Genomic DNA, 20,312 nt, shown 5'->3' on the forward strand with positions numbered 1-20,312 from the left:
TCACTGGAGGTGTTCAGGAGGAGACTTGACAGGGTGCTTGGTTACATGGTTTAGTTGATTAGGTGGTGTTGGGTGATAGGTTGCACACGATGATCTTGAAGGTCTCTTCCAACCTGGTCTATTCTATTCTATTCTATTCTATTCTATTCTATTCTATTCTATTCTATTCTATTCTATTCTATTCTATTCTATTCTACTCCTATTGTATTCTATTCATAAAACAGTTTCTAGAATTTGCTTGATACACATCTAGAAATGTTTTTTAAAAAATCAGTTGGCTATTACAAATTCTAAAATAAAAGAATATACATCTATGTTTAATTTACCTCTATATTTAATTCATATATATGCATATACTAGTGTGTATATATGAACATACCTATGCAAGCAACAATATAGTGCTACTTAAATTCAGGACATTGATCCTCAACCAGAGCAGAAGACCTAAACCAGAGCAAAGCTGTGAAACAGAGAGGGTTGAGATCAAAAGGACCCTGTGCCAAAAAGGAGTAGTGGAATGATACTGATAATGCATGAAGTATGTGTGTCACCTGGGTGTAGCAGAAATGCAAGTATTGATTGATAATATATGTAAATGTCATCAAAGTGTAAATAAAAAAGTGTGAAAAGGTGGAGCTCTGATCTTTCCCAGGAGTGGTAAATGGAAATGCTGATAGTTGATCTGCCAAAAAAGAAAAAGCTGTGGAGACTGTTCAGAGAAAGCTCTCTGTTTAATTATCTTCCCGTCGCATATTGATACAGCATCAAAAACTGTGGAGAGATCGGGAAAGTAGATAAAATACACATCTTGGCAGGCAAACCTACTGTTAAAAGTAACGCAGCTGGAGTGCGAGGTGAGGTGGGTAACTGCTTTAACTGTGGTTGAAAATAAAAAGTGAGAGCTGGTGCCTTTAGATTCCTCTAGAGCTTGTGAGAGGTCAGACGTTTTTGCTCAGCCCTATGTGACAGGGGCTGCTGCTGATGTTTCTGAAGTGAACTAGGTGAAGATTTTGGGGTTTGTAACTTATTACTGTTACTGACACAGATCTTCACGTTTATGGAGGTTCGTGAGGCCAAACGTGGTATTTTTGTGGCACGCAAGCTGATCATTAGGTCGTGACTCAAGGGGTCTGTTGGGTATCACCTAGGCCACCATGACTGCTTTCCTCACATTGCCTCCTTCGTGGCTTCGTCAGTCCATGCTTCAGATAAGCAAGACCTTGAGAGCATCTTGAATTCACAAGTGCTCTGGGCATGGACTTTCTGCCTCCTCTTGACAAGTACTTTCCCACCCCACGTGGGCAACTCTTAATGAAGGTCGAGTAAACTGGCAGCTTGTTTTGTGGCCGTGGCGGGACAGCGGCGAGACCTGAGGCGGGCCAGCGGTAAGACGGGGCTGCGGTGCGGAGGCCGGGCGGGGAAGCAGGCCGGCGGTGGGAGACAGGGCGATGAGAGGCAGGGCCGGCGGGGAGGCGCCCGCCTGCAGAGGGCTCTGTGACACCGCTTTTCGCCTGACGAAGTGCAGTCGACGGCGGGAGCGGGGGAAGGGAGCGCAGGGATAATGCTTCCAACAGTCTGGTCTTAGTCTGGTAAACAGACTAGGAATTGTGGGCTAAGTCCTTTTCCTCAGGCTTTGCACCAAGACTGAGATCAGATGACTCAGTCCGGACTCATTATTTTAATAGCCTACAGCTAGTTCACATAGCAGCGGGAGTCCACAAAAAAGGCATTTAATTGTTGAAACTCAAACTGGTACATTGTAACTGCAGATTATAGTATTCAGATTTAAGTGATTCAAGTAATTTATAAAGCTTTTGCACAAGCAAGCTGAAAGTTAAAATACTGATATTGTAATAAAAAGTAAATAAAACATACTTTTGTACATTAAGACCCAATTAAAGAGCATGATTTCATTTAACAAATTTAAAACAGGCAGGTGATACTTGCCAACATTACTGCAGCTGTGTTTTACATTAGGAAATTAATTAAAATAGTCATTTATACTTTCTTTCTTTTTTTTCCACTTGCAGGTCTTAGGCCTTTCTGTATTACACCATCGATTTGCTCTTCAGTCATTGTGTTGGGGTGCATTTGTAATCTCACTTAGCAGGCTGCACTGCAACTTGGGTGTGTTGGTTGGGTTTTTTTTTTCCTTTACCTAATGAAAAACTGGCTTTCTGCAATAACGCCAGCAAGGCAGATCAAACAGCGCTGAAGGAACTTCCCTGCTGTCTGCCTGAGAGGCAGCGCATTGTTAGTTATTCAGATGGCAGTCCTTTTTCTTCCGCATCCTAGCAGGGTTTCGCTGGTTTCATCAGATCACTCCGAGCTGGAGGTGGGAGGGTGGCGGCCGGCGAGGGAATTGTTTCTCCTAGGCTGAGCAAAATGGGGAGGGGGGGGGGACGACGACGACAGCTTACTGCTCTCACATACATTCCTGAGTCTGGTAAAATAGCTCACCCCGAGACTAAGAGGGACAAAATTTCAAAATGCAAATCGGTGTTCTGCTTTTGCACCTCACAGATGAATAATGGGACCTTGGGATTTATTCTTGATTCGTAGGTACTTTTTCTTCTTTTACCCCCCTAGACTACTAACGCAGCGATTACATAATGAGCTGTTAACTTAGTCATTTGTTCCTGCAGGCAAATCGGCTTCAAGTGTTGAAAGGTACATTTTTAAAATAGCACTTAATTACAGAAAGGAAGATTCATTTTCCTTTGCTATGCAGCAGCAAAAACAGGCATGATGGTTATTTTCTTCATTCTCCATTTCCCCTTGTCTCCCTTCACCTGAAGTTTCTTGCCTTTGAGGAGGAATCTTTCCTGTCGGCTCTTACATGGATGTGTGACCCGTTAGGCCAGTCTGAAGGACTGAAGATACTCAGTGTGCCATTTTAACGGGCTGGGTTGTTTATAAGTTGCTATCGTCCTTCCAAACAACTCTCAATGCCTGAAAATTTGGTTTATTAACACCAGACATCTCACATTCCAAATGTTAAGATTGCAGCAATTTTCTGTTATAAGCTTTACTCCACCCAGTCCTCTGAATACTTTTATAAATCATTTTAAAAGAAATGCTTCTCCATCTAAATCTTCACTTACATTTTAAGCTTGGGAGAGCATCTTTTTAACTGAATGCCCTTTCTCAGTGGGAGGATCATGTTCTGTGCTGATGTTCTCCCAAACAGATTTAGTAGTTCTTTAAAAATAAAATTAAATAGTGAGTGCAAGCATTGCTAGTGACTTTGGTGGGTTTGTTTCAAAAGATAATAGTGATGATGGTGATAGGTTGGACTCAATGATCCTCAAAGTCTCTTCCAACCTTAGTTATACTGTGATACTGTGATAATCAGCATCTGTAGGCTTTAAGAATTGATTTATTTATGCAGCTTATTGGCACAGTTTCTTCTACCATGTTGTTGTTAAATGAGCATTCTGCATTGCTTACTGTATCGATGCTGCTGGAGGAGTCGCTGCAGACACAGTGTGATACATTTCTTGAAGACTGAAAAATGTGTTGGTTAGAGTGTTTACTGCTGTGTAAAGTACTGAAGATTGGCTTATTTATGCAGATTGATATTAGGCATCCCTACAGATGATGAACAATGGTTTGTGATAATTTCTATTTTTACATTCTTGCTTGAGGAATTTGTCTTTAGATGCTGAGTTGAATTCTCAGGAGAGCTGGGTATGAAATGACACAAGAATACCCAGACGTAAATGGAACATCACAGGAATAAAATATTTGACATTTCAGCTCCCTGCTTCTTAGAGCTAAAAGTCCTTGAGGCATCAATAAATCCAAACTAAGTCCAACGGTAAAAGTGCATGTCATGCGTACACAGATCTATTTCTATGCAGGGCTGACTGAAATAAATTGGTTTTACATAAATAGTTATAATAAGCTCTTCAAGAAGGAAAGAGGGTGGAGCAGTAATGGAACAAAATACGATATTTTAGGTTAAGCACATCTAAAAGTTAAAACATCCTACTGGAACTAGGCAGTTTGACAATATTGGAGCCTGTGCAGGGAGCCAGAGCAGGGCTGGTACACTACTTAGTCCCATGTAACAACTATTTTGAGATTCAAGTCAAACTTAGTAGATGCAGACCCCCTATTTTTATTCTTCTGAGCAGCTTAATTCCATCTTCTTCAAGGAGGCTGGAAATTTATCAGAGTTTAGAATTTCTACAAATAAAATGCAACTGCAAAGAAGCATAAAGTAGTTTAATAAGTCATAAAATGGAAGATAACTATTTAAAATACTTATTGAAAAACTGCTAGTTTGAGTATTACTAAAAGATGCCGTTCCTACCCTTTCATGTGAGGCTATTCATCATAGCAACTTCATATGAAGAAAATGAATGGAGTGATTTTGCATATGTGATGCAAAGTCAAAAACTGCCCATGTGCATTTTAAAAATTGCATGTTTAAAAATTATCTTTAAATCCTCTTATATTTCACATCATGGATGGCTAAGCTACTCAGTTCTAATATAAGGCCATGTGACATTACTGGCTGGAGGGCCGAGCCCAGAGAGTGGTGGTGAATGGTGCCACATCCAGCTGGCAGCCAATCACTAGCGGTGTCCCCCAGGGATCAGTGCTGGGCCCAATCCTATTCAATACCTTTATTGATGATCTACATGAGGGGATTGAGTCCACCATTAGTAAGTCTGCAGATGACACCAAGTTGGGAGCAGGTGTTGATCCATGAGTGGGTAGAAGGACTCTCCAGAGGGACCTCGACAGGCTGGACAGATGGGCAGAGTCCAAGGGCGTGAGATTTAACAAGTCCAAGTATAGGGTGCTGCACTTTGGCCACAACAACCCCATGCAGTGTTACAGGCTGGGGTCAGAGTGGCTGGAGAGTGGCCAGGCAGAAAGGGACCTGGGGGTACAGGTTGATAGTAGGCTGAACATGAGCCAGCAGTGTGCCCAGGCGGCCAAGAAGGCCAGTGTCATCCTGGCCTGAATCAGAAACAGTGTGGCCGGCAGGAGCAGGGAGGTCATTCTGCCCCTGTACTCAGCACTGGTTAGGCCACACCTTGAGTCCTGTGTCCAGTTCTGGGCCCCTCAATTTAAGAAGGACATTGAGACCCTGGAACATGTCCAGAAAAAGGCACCAAGGCTGGTGAGAGGTTTTGAGCACAAGCCCTGTGAGGAGAGGCTGAGGGATCTGGGGTTGTTTAGCCTGGAGAAGAAGAGGCTCAGGGAAGACCTTATTGCTGTCTACAACTACCTGAAGGGAGGTTGTAGCCAGGTGGGGATTGGTCTCTTGTTCCAGGCAACCAGCACCAGAACAAGAGGACACAGTCTCCAGTTGTGCCAGGGGAAGTTCAGGATTGAGGTGAGGAGAAAGTTCTTCACAGAAAGAGTTACTGGCCATTGGAATGGGCTGCCCAGGTTGGAGTCACCATCACTGGAGGTGTTCAAAAAAGGATTGGATGTTGCACTGGAAGCCACGGTTTAGTTAGTCATGAGGTGTTGGGTGATAGGATGGACTTGATGATCTCTGAGGCTTTTCCAACCTTATTGATTCTATGATTCTATGTTATCCTTGTGTACTAGTGAGGGTATGAACTGAAATGTAAGGATTCATGAAGTTATAGTCAACAATCAATAAGCAGTAATCCAGAAAGTGTCTGTTGTTAGCAGCAGACGATGAGGGGTTTGTTTGTTAATAGCTGTAAGTGGAGGCAAAGCTGATGAAGGTCTTAATAAGCCTGATAGTAAGCTCAGGGAGGATGATTTCTGAAATGATGACTGCTGCCTTGTGCTAAAGGCAGGGCTTTGCTGCAGCTTTCTGAAAATCTGTCCCAAGTGTGTTATCCAAATGCTCCTCTTTTTTTGACAGCGGTGAAACTCCAGATTTAGTTTGGTAAGAACTATGCTGATGTTGAGGCAGAGACCAGCATAGTGTGTGCTTTGATTGGGGGTGTTTGAAGGTTATCACAGCTTTTTAAATTTATTTATTCGTACCAGAGGTGGTAATATCATGCCAAACAGTGGCTACTTTCTTGAAATCTTTCTTTTGCTTAAATCTTGTCTCTTCCTCCATGGAAATTACAGTTTTGAAACAGCAGATAAGTTACAGCTCCATTCTGAAACTCACTCACTTAATTCAGAGCAGGGTGGAAAAAACTGGGGGCAGCATGGGAAGGGAAGGAAAGGAAGAGAACTAGCACTGTGTTTCTATCCTTTTGGAAATTGGTTTTGCTTTCTTTAGTTGATTTCAGTGAGCTCTAATTGTGTTCCTTTTAAACACAGAATGTCTTTTGTGTTTGTTCAAACAACTGCAGAAAGGTGATGCAGGCTTCTCAAGTTTCCATCATCCCTCTAGGGAATAACTAAGGAATTTTCATTAGGAATGAAATATTTAAAATAGGACTGACTCTGTCCTGATTACATTACTGCTCCACTGTTATCTGTGCAGTGTGCATATTTTTTTCCTGACAATGAAAAATACAACAAGATTCAGCGCAGTCCTGAACTTTGCATTTGCTGCATGACTTTTGCAAATTCAAGAAAGAAAAGGCCAGTGTTTCATGTTGTCTCAAAAAACCAAACCAACCAAAATTTATCTTTCTGGGAGATTCAGAACAGAATATTCATCTCTAAATAGACATCTGGGTTTATGTTAGATAGAACATACAACACTGATTCATTTCTTTTTAGTTTTAAATTCTGAATTGAGGGTTATTTTGGTCCTCCATGAAAAGCAGATGTAGGTACAGTAAGTGTAAGCGTGGTACGAACAATAACAGAGTGAAAAACAGGGGGGGAAGTACCAAGACACAAGAAAAACCCTCTTTTTCCAAACAGAAAATGTTAAATCTATTGAATAGATATTAAAAAGGAAGGTAGAGCTCCTGGCCAATGTTTGAGATTTATGATAGCCTAAATATGAAATGTAATTCACACTGATGTGTTGGTTCTGGTTTTTTTCTGTGTCTTCTCAAAATCAAAAGAGATACTAAATTGCTTTCTGGTACTTTTAACACTTGTTGTATTGATCAACAGTGAATAGACACATGTTTTACTGTAGGCAAGTAAATGGTTTGAGGTGGTTAGCTAATTGCTGCTGCTTTTTTCATTCCACTTGGGTGATAGTAGATTATTTGCCATGTCGTTGTCCGTGAGCTCCACTTACACACATTTAAATCTGAAATTACTCTCTGCCAATTTTCCGTGCTAGAAGCACAAACTGTTTGGTGGACATTCTGTATCTTATTGAATCTCTCAAAGAATGTGTGCAGAGCAGGCAATTAAAGGAAGCCCTCTGAACTCTTGCTCATATTGAACAGATTTCCTAGGGTTGCAGCCCTGAGACTACTGACAGCAATCTCGAGTATCACTGCAAGTTGTGTTTGAGTTTTTTTAAGTGATGAGGCAGAAATGCAATGCAAAGTCTGCTTTTAACATGGTTTTCATGGTAATGTGCAGCCTAATAATCTCTGCTACATCTAAGGAAGGTGCACATACTCAGAAGACTGTGTGTTGGGCTGTAGCTGATTTTGTGGTGACAATATTTTTGCATCTTAGGAAAACAGATTGAACAATGGAAACTAAAGAATTGTACCAGTGGTAAACTATTCCTAAGATGAATAATAAAAAGAAATCTGATTCTTTCCTGTCTCTCCAAGATACTCATCAGTTTTGTCATAAAAAATCCTTATTTAGGACAGAGGGAAAGCTTGCAGTAGATGAATCTGAGTATGACTAGTGCAGAAAACAAACATTGAATTCCTTTGTTAAGACCTGATCTCAGATAAATGTGCACATTGAAGTCCAATTTAGATGTGTGGTGTTTATTTATTGGGCTGAAACTGATCTTTGCAGAAACTTAGATATGACCTTTAATGATTTGTTTGATCTAGTTAGGGCTTGTTGTGAAATGTGATATAGGTTCAGGGGAACAATTGAGAGAGGATTATTATTTTGTGGTGTTTCTTCCCCATTTTTGATGATTGTCTCTGAGGAGACAAGACAGCCTACTGGTGAACTCCCACAATTTAGACCTCAGCAGATTTTTCCTCAACCTAATAATAGTTCAACTTCTCATTAGTTCAAGTTTTCTCCTCTTCACAGCATCAGGTAAACTGAACCATCTTCCTTTGTCTTTGCTTGTGAAGGCAGCAAAAGGTGTGGAGGACAGTGCCTGCCTAAGGGTTTAAGTAGTGTATTTCACTGTCTACAGTCGAGTGAAATGAGGTCCTGTCTTGAGAAGTGGATCCTCCTAAACTAGAGATGCTTTCCCATCCTAGCCTTTTCTTGTCCCTAAATGCTGCTATGTGATGAAGACTGGAAGCTAAAATTACCATTCCCACCTCCATATTTCTCTTGCTACAACACTGACAAAGAGTTGCACAAATGTCTTGAGACAAAAGTGGGAGGAGATGGAGGGAAAAACCAGATGTAACCAGCGTTTTGCTCTGATAGGTGTTAAGGGAAGCAGGAGAATTAATGTGGGGCTTCCAGTATGTAGTTAAGCTCGTGTGTGCCCCATTTGTCAAGGACAGTTGACCACTTTTCATCCAAATATAGTACAACCAGAAGGTAGCATAGATCTGCTATAAAACACCATGGATTTTTTCTCTCTCTCCATTCAGTCTTGGGGTTGGCCAAATGTTGCCTTGAGGAGCAGTGTGCTGAATACAAGTGGTGCAAGCTGAGATCTGTGGTTGGGTTTTTTATGTTCTGGGAAAAGTGATGGGGCTTTCCCAGTGCAGGTTAGCCAAATTAGGCAAAGATGAATATGAGTTGTATGCTACAATGAATGTTTTTCCAACATTTTCTCTGTGATATTGAGAAAAAGTCAGTGCTAATTCTGTTATGCTACCTTTGCCTGTTGTGGTTTAGTGCAGCTTGTTGGTGGCGAGGCACAGGATGGGGTAGTGCTGTCATTCTTTTTGAGCTGATACGCAACTGGACATGTTGTGGAGCAGTCCTGGGCTTGAGCATCTCCACAGCGTAATCTTGTTTTGCAAGCTTGGAACCATCACCCTCCCCTCACTAATGACTGGAGAACATGAGACTTGTGATTGCATCATCTTCTCTGTTTGCATGTGTTTTGGAGACTAGATCATGAAGAAACCAAATGCAGCAAATTAATACACAGATCCCACAAGGTATTTTTTCTCTCTCTGTGTAAAAGTCTGTGGTCACAGAAGAAGATCTGGTTCAAGCAGAGCTAACTTACTGCACCAGCAAGCTGCAACAGTGAGGCAGAGGAGGAAAGAGCATCTCGTACCTTTATGGCCATTGTTAAGAAGATATATTCTGAAGGGCAATCAGTTTGGGTTTTTCCCCTTACAAGTGATGTGGCAAGTGAAAACTGGCAGTTTATTTGACCCTGATTATTTTTATAATTACCCTTGCCCTCAGTCTAGGTCCATGAGTCCAGAGCTCTTAAACTGTCTTAGAATTGTGTGTTGTAAGAGTTTTATGATAATACAACTCTGACATCATCAGGAAAGCTGTACTGGGACATGATTGCTCAGGGAGGTGGTAGCAGCCCCATCCCCTGGAGGTTTTAAAGGCCAGGCTGGATGTGGCTCTGAGCAACCTGCTGTAGTGTGAGGTGTCCCTGCCCATGCCAGGAGGGTTGACACTAGATGATCCTTGAGGTCCCTTCCAATCCTAACAATTCCATGATTCTATGATCCTGAAACAGTCAGTACATGCTGTCTCAAGGAATTTTCTGGGAGAATGTGTTCTGCTTTTGTGGATTCTTGATTCCAAAGGTTTTGGGGGCAGGGGGACATCACAAAGGTTTGATTTGAAAATAATTGGGTTTTCATTTGAACTTTTCCTTGATTTTCTATGACTTTCTATGTTGGTAACAGCAGCTAACGCAGTGTGCCTTGCATTGCCACCTATATGGAAGGTTGTGCAACACTTTCCATTATAAGACTGTTTCAGTTGCATGTTGCTTTGCCAACATTCTGCTGTTGGGGCTGAAATTTTCCATGCTGGGTGTCTCCTTCAGGCTGAGTTTCTTGGGAAAGTTTCAATAAAAATACTTGAACCATTCCAGGGAACGAAAGGAGGCAAATACTATATTTTGCCCATGTATATTAATCTTACTGCAAGCACTTGATTAAGTAATCATTGCACCTCTGCATTTTGAAGCAGGGGTTTGAATTGTTAGGAATGTGAAAGGGCAAGGAAAGAAAAAATGGGAGTAGAAGTGATTTCTTTCCAAGGAGTGGGTTCCTCAGTGACGTTACAAACCAGATGTAAGCATGCTTGTCAAAACAGGGTCAGTGAATAGCTGTGAACTGAATGATTCTCCTTGTTTCACTGTGCCTGTGTTGGGTTTGGAAAGAGAGAGGCTTGTGGGGTGTAAACACCATCCTATGCAACAGGGAAGATGACTAAAATCTGCACAGTGGTGAGACTGGAGGGGCAGGATTATGGAGTTAAGAATGAGTTGAAAATAGCAGAGGTATATTTGCTCAGCAGGGAGATGCATCTGAAGATGGTAAGAGAGAATTAAGCAAGGATATGGGATTTGACCTAAATGATCTTTCAGTAATGTTCATTAGTTACAGTTAATTTTCTGTTTCCTACACATCTTGTCCATTTAAATGAGGCAAGAAAATTTGCATGCAATCATGGAATGCAGAGACCAGCATTCAACCTTAATTCCAGCATGCTTCATTTTGATGTTGCCACCATAATGTACTTTCTAACAGGAAAATTAAAGCGTTAGTCAGAAATAACCACTTGATACCCATCATTAAAATGCTTACATTGTAAGCTGTGATGAACACCACCGTACCTAGGCACAGGGGAGGTCATTCTGCCCCTGTACACTGCACTGGTTAGGCTGCACCTCGAGTACTGTGTCCAGTTCTGGGTCCCTCAGTTTAAGAAGGAGGTTGATTTGCTGGAGCATGTCCAGAGAAGGGCAACAAAGCTGGTGAGGGGTTTGGAGCATAAGCCTTATGAGGAGAGACTGAGGGAGCTGGGGTTGCTTAGCCTGGAGAAGAGGAGACTCAGGGGTGGCCTTATTGCTCTGTACATCTACCTGAAGGGAGGTTGTAGCCAGGAGGGGGTTGGTCTCTTCTCCCAGGCAACCAGCACCAGAACAAGAGGACACAGTCTCAGGCTGCGCCAGGGGAGGTTTAGGTTGGATGTTAGGAAGAAGTTCTACACAGAGAGAGTGATTGCCCATTGGAATGGGCTGCCCAGGGAGGTGGTGGAGTCACCGTCATTGGAGGTTTTCAGGAGGAGACTTGATGGGGTGCTTGGTGCCATGGGTTAGTTGTTTAGATGGGTTGGATTGATTGATGGGTTGGACGCAATGATCTTGAAGGTCTCTTCCAACCTGGTTTGGTTTATTCTAAATAAAGGTTTATTCTAAGTGTTATACTGCATTTGAATGAAAATGCTGGCAAATGTTTTATTTTAACCTGTTTAGACAAGTTTCCTTTTCAAAAGCCATGGCACTGTCAATGCTTCATCAAACAAGTACTGAGACTATCTGGGTCTTAAAAGGTTAATTCCATACTTGAGATATCAGAAACTGAACTTCTCAACAGACTCTGCCTTCCTTTTCTCTCAGGTTTACGGCATAGACGACAAATGATGTTCTAGAATATACCCAACGTGCTTAGCCCATATGGGAGTGAGTTAGCAGGACAAGGAGAAATTTCAGCTCTAGCTCTGTATTTTCCTGACTTTTATGGACTTCAACCACAGTGGTTGTACCTCAATATTTTTTTAACATTGTTATTTGTGGCTGAGTTTATTAAATAGCAGCGTTCATGCTTCTGCTTTTAACATCTCACACTTGAAGTTATCTTCCAAGTTCTCAAGGATTTATAATGTTGCCATAACCTTTTCTTAAGGAGTAAAATTTCCCATCCAGAAGCAAGCATGCACCGTAGTAAGAATTCCCCAAAATAGTGAATTAGATAGTTCCTAGTTAGAGGAAAACAAATCTGTGACTGAATGCCAGTCTTACTTCTCTGCTTTTTTCTTTTTCTTCTTTTTCTTTTTTTAATGAAATTTGGACTACCATTTGAGGACTGCTTTGTCCCATCGGTGCCCTTATTTAGAGTGTTTTAAACCTGAACTGGTACTATGGATTATCTGCTTTTTAAATATTAATTTCATGAAAGTGCCATCTCTGGATTTGACATGATGTGTTGTCTGTGTCGAAAGAAGATAAGCTGCTGTGTCATATACCTGCTTATTAGTCTCTGCAGATTGTGTGTGAAGGAGCATGACAAAGGTTTGCTTGTTATTGCCTTCATGGTATGGATGGTAACAGGATACATCTGTATTGCTATGATGGTACTTGCAAGTTTACGCCCAGTGTTTTGAGGCTGTGTTAAAATGCAAATATCTCTTTAAAAGGAGGTGGTTTCTGATACCTAGGCAAAAATTTTCTTTCATATTTGGTACAGATGCCTAAAATCTCCCCTTCCCTTCCCTTCCCTTCCCTTCCCTTCCCTTCCCTTCCCTTCCCTTCCCTTCCCTTCCCTTCCCTTCCCTTCCCTTCCCTTCCCTTCCCTTCCCTTCCCTTCCCTTCCCTTCCCTTCCCTTCCCTTCCCTTCCCTTCCCTTCCCTTCCCTTCCCTTCCCTTCCCTTCCCTTCCCTTCCCTTCCCTTCCCTTCCCTTCCCTTCCCTTCCCTTCCCTTCCCTTCCCTTCCCTTCCCTTCCCTTCCCTTCCCTTCCCTTCCCTTCCCTTCCCCTCCCCATTCTATCCCCTCCCTTCTTTCCTTTTTCCCTTCTTTCCTGACTTAAGACCAGTAGAATCCACTCAGCTTCCACCAAAACAGCCCCTATATTGTGACCACTCACAAGCTGTTGGGGTTTTGTGGAGCCAAAACAAACACACTGATTGATATTACTTGAGGCTCAGAGAAGAAGCTGTCCTACAGTGCCATGTCACAGATGCTTCTCAGTTGCTTTATCAGTGAAGGATTCAGTGGAGTTATTGAAAAGGATTGACTATAGTTACAGTAGTGTGCAATGCAATAAAAGACCTTTGATTTCATATGATGTAGGTGGGGTATAAATGGCACAGACCTGGAACACTGGAATAAAGCTTCTGATGGAGAAGTTTGTATTCCTGAAATCTGTGTGCTGTGGAGGAACTTGTCCTGTGAGAATTTGAAGCTCTGTATGGCTACTGAGGGCAAAGAATGCTTTGTCTTTACCTAAAGCTTGCCTGCCAGGAGTTTTTCAGCCTTTAATCCTCATGGCTGTCCTTGTTCTAGATTTATGACTGATGCAGCTCGCCGTGAGCAGGAGTCTTTGAAGAAAAAGATTCAGCCGAAACTATCTTTGACGTTGTCAAGCACAGTGTCCCGTGGGAATGTATCTACTCCGCCTCGCCACAGCAGTGGAAGCCTTACTCCTCCAGTCACCCCTCCAATCACTCCCTCCTCTTCGTTTCGCAGCAGTACTCCTACAGGTAAGCACCTACTGTTTGGTTTCTCCTACACAAACTTGCTGCATGGCATTTGCAGAACACTGTGGCACTGGGAAGAAAGACCTCTAAGTATAAACCAGGAAAGTGTCAGGCTCTTTTATTTACATTTGGTTTGCAAACTCTAAGATGTGTTTGGGCACCTGTTTCCAAACTCTTTGCTAAAGCAGAGGACACTAAACATTAAAAAACACAGCTGAAGTTATTACATGAAGAAGCTGATCTTACCAGAAATACCAGGTGTGCAGAAGATTCCCCAATGTATCAGTAGGAGAGTTCTGCACATGGCACAGTGCCAGATTATGGTGCAAGTAAAAGTGGTCAGGATCATCTTCCCCCACCCCGCTCCCACTCCTTTCAGCTTTTTGTTTGAGTTGTTTGTTTGTTGGGTTTTTTTGAGGGAGGTTGAATTCATAGATAAATGAGTGGACAGAGAGGCATTTCAGATTGCTGTCATCATGCAGACATAACTGCCATTAAAAACTACTGTTCAGAAAAAGGGATGTATTTAGAAAGTGACCTGTGGTGTGCCTTCTTCAAAAACAAGTATTCCAGTGATTTTCCCAGGTATAAAATCCCTGGGAATCTTTTTGCACTGATCAGAGACACTAAAAATTGTTTTATGCTGTGCTGAACCAGGTCTCTTGGCCCATGGTGGGATTTACATTTGGTGGGGATCTTATGCCAATTACGATACACTTCAGATTAATTACTAATGTTTCCTTCTTAAAAGCTAAATGCATATAATGAATCTCTCCTGTAATAAATAATTTCTTCTTAATAGGAAATCACCTGAGCACCCCTGTTTTGATAAGCTGCTGTACCATGGGCTTTATATAAGCTATTTAGTGTTTTAGTATTAATGATTAAATGTAAAAGTTGCAGTGGTCCTTTCCAGCACTGTCTGGAAGTTCTGAAATGAATTGTCTGTTCAGTGTGTCCTTGGATATGAAAAAGAGAAACATGTTGAGAACAGCTAAATGATGAAGTCCTACTGTAACAGAGACAATTTTAGAACTAACATTTTCTTAATTACCTCCTATTTGAAACAAACTGGTTCATTTCCTTGGTATTCTATTGATGTCAAAGAGTTTTTGCTTTCTATTGTGTTGCTTTTTGCACAGCTATTCATGATTCAGGTAGTATAACTTCTGCACATCTGTCAGCAACTTTGGTTAGTGATATATTCTTTGAAACATGTTCTATCAAGTACTGGAAAGGGGAAAAAAGCCAATATCTTTCTAGTGAAATACTTTTATTTTTACTGTTGATATATTTTTTTCAAACTATTGAAGTTACTCAGAATTTTGTTTTCCCTGTCTTGAAGAATCAGCTTGTTTTGGCTAACCAAGTGTCTGTGTATCCTGCCTGCCAGGTTATAAATAGTATCATAGTATCAGTCAGGGTTGGAAGGGACCACAAGGATCATCTAGTTCCAACCCTCCTGCCATGGGCAGGGACACCCCACACTAGATCAGCCTGGCCAGAGCCTCAGCCAGCCTGGGCTTAAACATCTCCAGGGATGGGGCCTCGACCACCTCCCTGGACAACCCATTCCAGGGTTTCACCACTCTCATGGTGAAGAACCTCCTCCTCACATCCAGCCTGAAGCTCCCCACCTCCAGCTTCATCCCATTCCCCCTAGTCCTATCACTACCTGATATCCTGAAAAGTCCTTCCTCAGCCTTCCTGTAGGCCCCCTTCAGATACTGGAAGGCCACAATTAGGTCAGCTCGGAGCCTTCTCTTCTGCAGACTGAACAGCCCCAACTCCTTCAGTCTGTCCTCATAGGAGAGGTGATAATATCAGCTTCCATTTTCTACACCCTCTGTTCCAAGTTCCCCTTTGGAAACCTGTTCCAGGGTTAGGGTTGTAATAACCTTGGTAGCAAAACCTGTACAGTCTTTCTTGATTTTTTTGTTTAATTAACTATCAACACAGTTGCATTTCAGCAGTCACTCTCAGCCCAGGACTTGCATTTTTTGTCACCTTAATATTTTTTTCTGGACCTAAAGTAAGTGTTGAGATTTTTCTGAGAATCACAGAATTTTTCAGTGTTTGCTTGGCATAGGATTGTATCCTCTATGATGGCAAGAACTGAGGAGGTGATCAAAGTCCTGCCCCAGCCGAGTTTCTCTTTCTGTCAGTGCAGTGCCTGCAGAGGGAGCCCAGGAAGGCCAGTGGACTAATTTTAGATAGGCAACTCACGTGTCTGTTACTGGCTGATATGAATCTTTTTCTCTTAAGTGCAAGTATATATGGCAGTCAGTTAGCAAGGTGGTAAAATCAAGGACAGTTAGACAAGATCCATTTCAGGGCAACAATTTAGAGTATGTAAATCGTCCTGCATTTCAGCCTCACAGTGCCTACACAACTTTCAAGCCCTACAGGCATACCCTCCACTGCATCCAGTGAGAATGAAGAGTATTGCTGTACTCCTTCAGTGCGATCCTGTTTGATTTGTGCTCCGAGCAAACTCTTGTTAACTCGTCTTTGAATACAGGTAAACATGTCTGTTGTGGGGACTTGAGAAAATAAGAAGGCTGGTTGTCTGAAAGGGCATCATCTGGGTTGATGTGAAATATTTGCTATTATCCAAATGTAATCGCTGTCCTCGTCCTCCTTTAGACCCTTAGTTTGTACAAAATAAAATGAGATTGCTTTGACCCAATTTCTTAATGAAACATTCAGAGTGGTAGTTTCTCTCTTATTATCTCCCTTCTTGGATATTTGTTAATTTCTAAGGAAAACAGTGTGCCTGGCATTACATACAGTGACTGCACAAGGTATAACTCCAAGGTGATGCCAACTTAGATGCCAAAGAGAAAGCACACCGTAACAGGCTGGTGAGATGGTGTACAAGTAAGCATGTCTCTTAGCAGGGCATATATGGCTGCTTGCCATTCCTGTTTGAGGCAGAAAGGAGGAGCCTCGCTAATCTCTTGGGTCCTGTTGTCCATGTGTTGTTCTCCCTTTTGGTGTGCTGCTAATGCTGACTTTGCTAGGTGTGGTAGTCTTCTGCTGGGTGAAGCTGGCAGCTGCCTGAATCCCAGCTTCATGCATATCCTTGCAGCTAAGCCTCGCCGTTTCCTGATGCCGTTAAGCTGCTTGTGTCGTTTTTCAGCAAGGCCTAATTTCCTATAATGATCTCTCACCCATGCGTTGACCAGACCCAAAGCCATCTAGCTTGTGAAATTTGATAAGGAGCAGCTCAAGGTGGTTTGGCTGCAGAGAATGTTTTCTAAGCTTTGTGGTAAAGATCTGTGCCAGACGACTACAGGCCAAATTTGCAGACAGAGCTGAGCGGCTCCCAGGCTGACAGACATGCGTGCTGCAAATGCTGCATGTGTATGCGTAGCACTTTCTTCTGCATAAAGGAGATTAGTCATGGAGAAGCAAAAATACTCAGCAAAGAAGTGTGCTCTTCAAGGCTCTTCTCAGGTAATGAGGTAGGCACGTATTTATCTGCAGACTCTCTATGTGTTAGCCCCCTGGAACAGCCCAGTTGTGGGTTTGGTGGGAAGTAGATACGCAGCAGTTAATTTTCTGTACCTCCCCTCTGTTCCCTCAGGGGTGGCTGGCATGTGCTCTCTCTGACATTTGGCTTTTGATTCCCTCTCCTGTAGCAAGTTTTCTCTTCTTCTTAAGACCTGCATTCTCTGATGATTGCAGAAAAATTTGTTCCATTTTGTACTTTAACAATAGTGTCTCCCAGGAGACTTTGTGTAGTAGGCTTAAATGTTCTTGTTAGAGTTCACAGGTGGAATGTAGCAAAAGAATTGGCTTCCATCAGCAATATAGACTCCTTAGGGTGATAGGGGAGTATAGCTAAGTACCACCAGCACATAGCTTATTTTGGAAAGACGTTAACAGTGCAAACATTGAAATATCTCTTTATTTTCTTTAGTTAAGAAGTGCTCAATTAAGTCCCAAAAACTTATGTTGCCTTTATTTTTAACTGTCAAATTTAAACCCACAGAACTAATAAAGTTTAGTTATGGGTAAAAATGGAGCTGACCTTGCATCTTTTGATGTACACTTACTAATTTTTAATGTTTTCATACATCTCTGTGGCTCACAGATGAAATTTCCACCCTTAGCTTCCTGCCTTTTGAGTGTAAGTCAGACCATTGACATTCCTTTGGAAACTATCATATCTCTTGATACTCAAAAGCTTTGAAAAAGTTTCATGGATAGTACCTTCTTGGTAATTCATCATTACAATAATGTGGGGGCCCAATTTTAGGTACAAAAGTAATTCACTGTAATGAATCTCTGACTTAAAAAAAAACAATTAGTAAAAATAAAGCCACTTTTGCATTGAAGGAGTGCCCAAAAGCACTGGTTTGTGTTTGTTTGAGTTTTCTTCCATATTTGTGACATTTTGGTTGGGGTGGGTTGTTTTTTTCTTTGTTTTTTTCAAGCCTAGGATAGTAAATTTCAGCCTGGAGTGAGTTTTTGGTGCTCATATATATCTATATATCCTAAAGCAAGAGTTTAATACTACCAACTGGCTTTTTAAGGGCTCAAAGCTAAGTCTTGCCCACCTGGAATATTTGAAAACCTCAGCATTAGATTTTGCTCTGAAGAAACTGGCTCTCAGACTTCCTTTCCTGATTTTAATAGACTACAACTTATAACATTTATGCTGTTTTAATAGGTTTATAGACCTGCTTACTGCCTGGTCATGTTGGGCAGCGATGGAAGCCCATCCTGGCAGCCACCACTAGGGATGCTATGGGTGGCTGGCACAGCTGCGGCTGTCTGTCAGTCCTTTCACTTGTAAAGGAGATGAAAGAGTGAAGCTTTTCATGGGTGGTCATAGCTGCCCCCATGAGAGAATTGGCAGGACCTGTTTTTATTTGCAGCTGTCATGTAAGTAGTTGACTAACTATGGTTATCTTATTAATTAAGAGAAATGCCTTTCTGGGGAGTCATATTTATGTGGTCATTTCTGATTGACTGCATTGGAAAGGTTTTGCCTTTCCTCAGTATGGCAAACTTCCTGAAAAGTTCCAGTAGCCCACCCTCAATATTTACAAAAAGTGACCCCATTTTCTATCCACAGAAAATGCCTAACTTTGCAATCTCATTTTTTGTTTTCTTTTTAGTGAAACATGACAGCAATAATTACTTTTCATTTGGAGTAAGAAGTGTTATGTAGGATTGACCTTAACCTTTAAAGAATCTGAGATCTCAACAGTAATACTGTAATCAAGTGTACCTAAACATTCAGTACAGCAGTATTTTAAGACTAAAAAACCATGACTGAAGCCTTCAAGTTAGTACTACTGGTGTAGAAACCATTACATTTGCTATCTGAGGATACTGCTTGAGTGATGATTCATTACATCTATAGCAACTAAGTAGTTTTTTGAGTATACAGAGCATATTCTCAAGCTGAAATCAAGACCACTTTGTAGCTGTGTCAGTAATGCTAAAACTGCACTGTTCCAGCCCGTTATATATCATGTGAAATGGGCTAATTTGTTTCTAATAAATCATGGTAGTGGTGAACCATGACTTTATATAATATGTGATTTAAAGACAGAGTGAAAATCAATATATTTTCAATGACTAAACCAAATCTTCACCTAGTGTGTCTTTTTAGAGCCTGATGTCATTAGAAATACTTTTAATATCTAGTGTTGTCTCTATTCTTAAATTTACCTACAACAATCTTAAATACATTTGTGTTTGTTGTGGGTTTTATTACCAAAGTAAACGAGAGAGAATTGTGCTGCTTTTGCATCATTTGGGGATATCCTCTAAGGTTAAAACAGTGTAAATAGAAACTTCTATTCAACAAAATTAATAGATTTTTATATCTCACACTACTAATCTTTTCTCTTGGTCAGCTGGATTTTGTTCAGGATTCAAGTTCAACTACTGGCAAAACATTGACCTAAAACTTACAGCTTCCTTCTTGTGTTAACATAGAGTTCTTGCTACTATTAATGAAGCAATTTAGAGCTTCATTATTCTTTCTATGGGTGACTAATTTACACAGGAGGAAAGTCTGTGTATTACATCTAAATATGCTTTCTGCTTTTGCCAGAGGCAATTTAGACTCAGAAATGAATCTGTATGGATCCACCTTGCCTTCTGGTCCATTAAGGGCTTGTCTGCTGTGGGAGCTTTGGTTTTAGGAAGCAAACCACTGTGGCAGTTTGAGTTTTCCCAATAAACCTTGTTATCTCAAGTAATGTTATCTCAGTGACATGAGATACCATCCCTATAATTGTGCTGTATAGCATCTGCCCTCATGGATAACTAGCTCATGAAGGAATAAGCCTATTCCCTTTTCTAAGAATGCAAAGGTTGACAGAAAACCACCCATTGTTTGCTGTTAACAGCAATCAAAACAGAACTGCAACCAGCCATTGGAAGTGGATCTTGAAACAGAGTAACAGGCGTGACAGAAACTAGATTCTAAAGGTGTGCTTAATATTTGTGTCTTTAAATTGTTTTTAAAAATGCTTTGTCTTGTTGTATTGCAAAAGCTCATAGTTATCAAAGCAGTTAACATTTCATATCGTTTCCATATGTTATGCTTTCAACAGTGAAGTAATCCTATGGCACAGACAGCTGTTGTGCAGAGTGCTATAGCAGCGTGCTAAACAGAATCTAGCATGAAAAAGAGATCTGCTGAGCTAAGCTACTTTTAGGCTGGAGGTCAGGAGGAAGTTTTACACAGTGAGAGTGATTGCCCATTGGATTGGGCTGCCCGGGGAACTGGTGGAGTCACCATCGCTGGAGGTGTTCAGGAGGAGACTTGACAGGGTGCTTGGTTGCATGGTTTAGTTGGTTGGGTGGTGTTGGATGATAGGTTGGACACGATGATCTTGAAGGTCTCTTCCAA

At 41.5% G+C, this 20,312-nt stretch overlaps 1 protein-coding gene across 1 annotated transcript in view; it reads left to right on the forward strand.

Moving 5' to 3' along the window:
* Positions 1-20,312, forward strand: part of JAZF1 (JAZF zinc finger 1) — a 198,979-nt gene that overhangs the window by 150,730 nt on the left and 27,937 nt on the right. The window contains exon 3 of the mRNA XM_068152376.1: positions 13,239-13,435. Coding sequence (XP_068008477.1) covers positions 13,239-13,435 — 197 coding nt within the window. The remainder of the gene's footprint in view (positions 1-13,238; positions 13,436-20,312) is intronic.

This window comes from Melanerpes formicivorus, unplaced genomic scaffold (genome assembly GCF_026170545.1).
Source record: "Melanerpes formicivorus ecotype bairdi unplaced genomic scaffold, bMelFor1.0.p_v2 SCAF_23, whole genome shotgun sequence".
Lineage (NCBI taxonomy): Eukaryota > Metazoa > Chordata > Aves > Piciformes > Picidae > Melanerpes > Melanerpes formicivorus.